Genomic DNA, 2,723 nt, shown 5'->3' on the forward strand with positions numbered 1-2,723 from the left:
TTTCATCTATTCTCTAGTAACACCACTTTGTTGTCAGGATACGATGATGAGGTTAAACATAGCAAAGGCCCCAGATTTTTCTTCAACGACTTAGTTCGATGTCATGATGAGGTAGCAACAACTATAAACAACTCTCCAAAAAAATGCTACATATACTTCACTAAAATACAAAAAGGAATTTCATGAGTCTGCCCCCCAACTTGGATACACCAATTTCCAGACAAATGAAGCAACTTGACTATGGTCGCATTATCAAGAGAGGTGCTCTGAACTTAACAGAGGGGTTCCGTTTCTTGTTCTTGATGAAGCTGATCAGATGCTTCAAGTAGGATTTGCTGAGGATGTTGAAACCATACTGGAGAAGCTGCCTGCAAAACGTCAAAGCATGATGTTTTCTGCAACAATGCCTAATTGGATCAAAAGCCTTACCCAAAAGCATTTGATCTGGCTTGTGTGATATATACTTTTCACCCATCTTTAGATTCTTGCTTCTAGGTATTGGTGGTGATTGTATTATGGAAATTTAGGGATCTAAAAACCAATGCATGCCCTATTGGAAGTTATGAAATTTGAATCCTTGTGCTGCAGCTGGAATATTAGAATATCTAATCAAGGTTGTTGTAGAGGGAAAGACACGTATACATAGCGCTACTTATTTTTAATGACTTACGTGCACCTGCAGGTTGGAGATTCTGATCAAAAGTTGGCAGAAGGAATTTCCGTGTGTTCTATTGTAGCTGATATGCGAGGAAAAGCATCAATTAGTGGTCCTCTAATAACTTAAGGGTCATGACATTATGGTTTTTTTGTTGGTTTTATTTTAGTTTTGGATCAATACACATTATGGTTCATGCTCAATAAGTGTCGAGGTTTCTGTCATCATCAAGTCCTTTCTCCCCAGGAGCATGCAAAAGGAGGAAAGTGTATTGTTTTCACTCAAACAAAGCGTGATGCTGATCGACTAGCTTATGCTATGGCAAGAAACTTTAAATGTGAAGCTTTGCATGGTGATATTTCACAAACCCAGAGGGAGACAACTCTCTCAGGCTTCCGAGATGGGCGTTTTAATATTTTGGTTGCTACTGATGTTGCTGCTCGAGGGCTTGATATACCTAGTGTTCACCTGGTTATTCTCTTTCAAAGTTCTTACCCATTTTTTAAGTGTTCTGTTAGAAACTGTAGTTATCTCTGTTGATTATAGATGATAACTCAATGTTTTTGGCTCATGATGCCAGACACATGTCTGGTTTGTTGGTATCTTAGTTGTCGTACCCTGCCAAGGATAATCTGTTTCTTATGGCTCATTGATGGGATATACACAATAACAAACTCCCAAGACTGTACGAGAATTGTACCTGAAATATATAGTGAATTAGACATTGATTGCTATGTTACTGCATGTTCTTATGGATTGAACTTTTAAGCTGATCACTTGTTAATTTGTTGTAGCTTCCTAGGGTCGAGGTTGAAGGCTGAAGCTCTGGCATGTTCAATGAGATGGGAGCTGGTGGTCGATTTGGGTCAAATGGAGGTACACGAGATAGTATATATGGGCTTTTTCCTTTCTGGCAGGCAGGGAGAATATGGATTTGGCCGTCCTGGAGGCAACAGGGGTCCTGGGTCTAGTCGTAGTGGTGACTGGTTTTCTGATGAGATGGGTGGCTATGCAGGATCTACCTCTAGTTGCTTTGGTTCTAATCATCAGTCTGGAAACTTTGGTGGATTTGGGGAGCTGGGTAAATCAGATCATTCTGGGAGCTTTGGTGCAAGACGTAGTTTTGGAGACTTTGGTTCAGGCAATCTAGGTAGGTTCGGTGAGAGTCGTTCTGGTCAGACTGACAGTGGCTTTGGGAGCTTTTCTGGTCGTTTTGGTGACAATTGTTCAAATTGAATTAGTAGGAGCCATGGTGATTCTCAATCTAGTCTTTTGGCAGCTCGATGGGCTCTAATGTTGATGATGATCGATTCACTAGACAAAGACCCTTACAAATTCTTTAAGGTAAGCATGATGTAAGTAAACACAGCTAGGAACTCTACCTCTCTGTTGTCCTCTCTAACTATAGCACTTTTTGCTTTCAACTTGAAATGAACTTGGTAGCATAAGTTGTGAATTACAAACATTTTGACAAGATTGCCCTGTGCCAACTAATTTTCTATATATATTCCTAATGCTAACCATCTCTTCCTTCAGTTTTTGTTTTCTCTGGTAATGCCTTGAAAGTTTTAGTGGATCAGATTAGTATGGAAGAGCTTGTAACATATACTTGATGACATTTCAGCCCTATTCTGATTGAACAATTGGAGCTTGTACCTATAGCTTGAGATGGCAGGGTCATTTCATCATTGTTTTGTTTTGTTTTATTGTGACAAGGGCCTTGCGTATTAGGGTTTCGTTAATGGATAAAAATCGAATCATCAAAGTGTGCAATTTTCATTGCTTTTTTTTTAGATTTACCTAGTAGAGGATTGTTGCTAAGGTAACATTAGAGTTTCACCAGAAAGGGATAATCCATGAGTCGATTGATGTTTGAATGTTGGGTGCAGAAGTGATCCTTGTTTTGTGTCTCCAAATTCTTTTGATGCGTTGGGACTTGTAATCTTGCCACATAATGGTTTCCTTGCTTACAACATTTGGCATAGGTTTCGGCTCTTATTCCAGCCATTAGGTTGGGATAAGCATGTCCAAATGCCAATTGAGTTTGGCTCGATGGCTAGTGTGGCAG

General features: G+C 39.7%; 1 protein-coding gene across 1 annotated transcript; it reads left to right on the top strand.

Annotated features, from left to right (window-relative positions):
* The first annotated feature begins 457 nt into the window (after positions 1-457).
* On the top strand, positions 458-2,175 carry LOC105798089 (uncharacterized). Its single transcript, XM_052620716.1, has 2 exons — positions 458-1,126; positions 1,450-2,175. The coding sequence occupies exons 1-2, from the start codon at positions 969-971 to the stop codon at positions 1,889-1,891; spliced, it is 600 nt and encodes a 199-aa protein (XP_052476676.1). The 5' UTR covers positions 458-968; the 3' UTR covers positions 1,892-2,175.
* The last annotated feature ends 548 nt before the right edge of the window (positions 2,176-2,723 follow it).

The sequence above is a fragment of the Gossypium raimondii genome, chromosome 9 (assembly GCF_025698545.1).
Source record: "Gossypium raimondii isolate GPD5lz chromosome 9, ASM2569854v1, whole genome shotgun sequence".
Classification (NCBI taxonomy): Eukaryota; Viridiplantae; Streptophyta; class Magnoliopsida; order Malvales; family Malvaceae; genus Gossypium; species Gossypium raimondii.

Bases quoted from the DNA above. Each gene is read 5' to 3' on its own strand.
- LOC105798089 (XM_052620716.1), top strand. From the start codon at position 969: ATGCTATGGCAAGAAACTTTAAATGTGAAGCTTTGCATGGTGATATTT. The intron at 1,127-1,449 runs GTTATTCTCTTT...AATTTGTTGTAG, and splicing joins ATATACCTAGTGTTCACCTG to CTTCCTAGGGTCGAGGTTGA.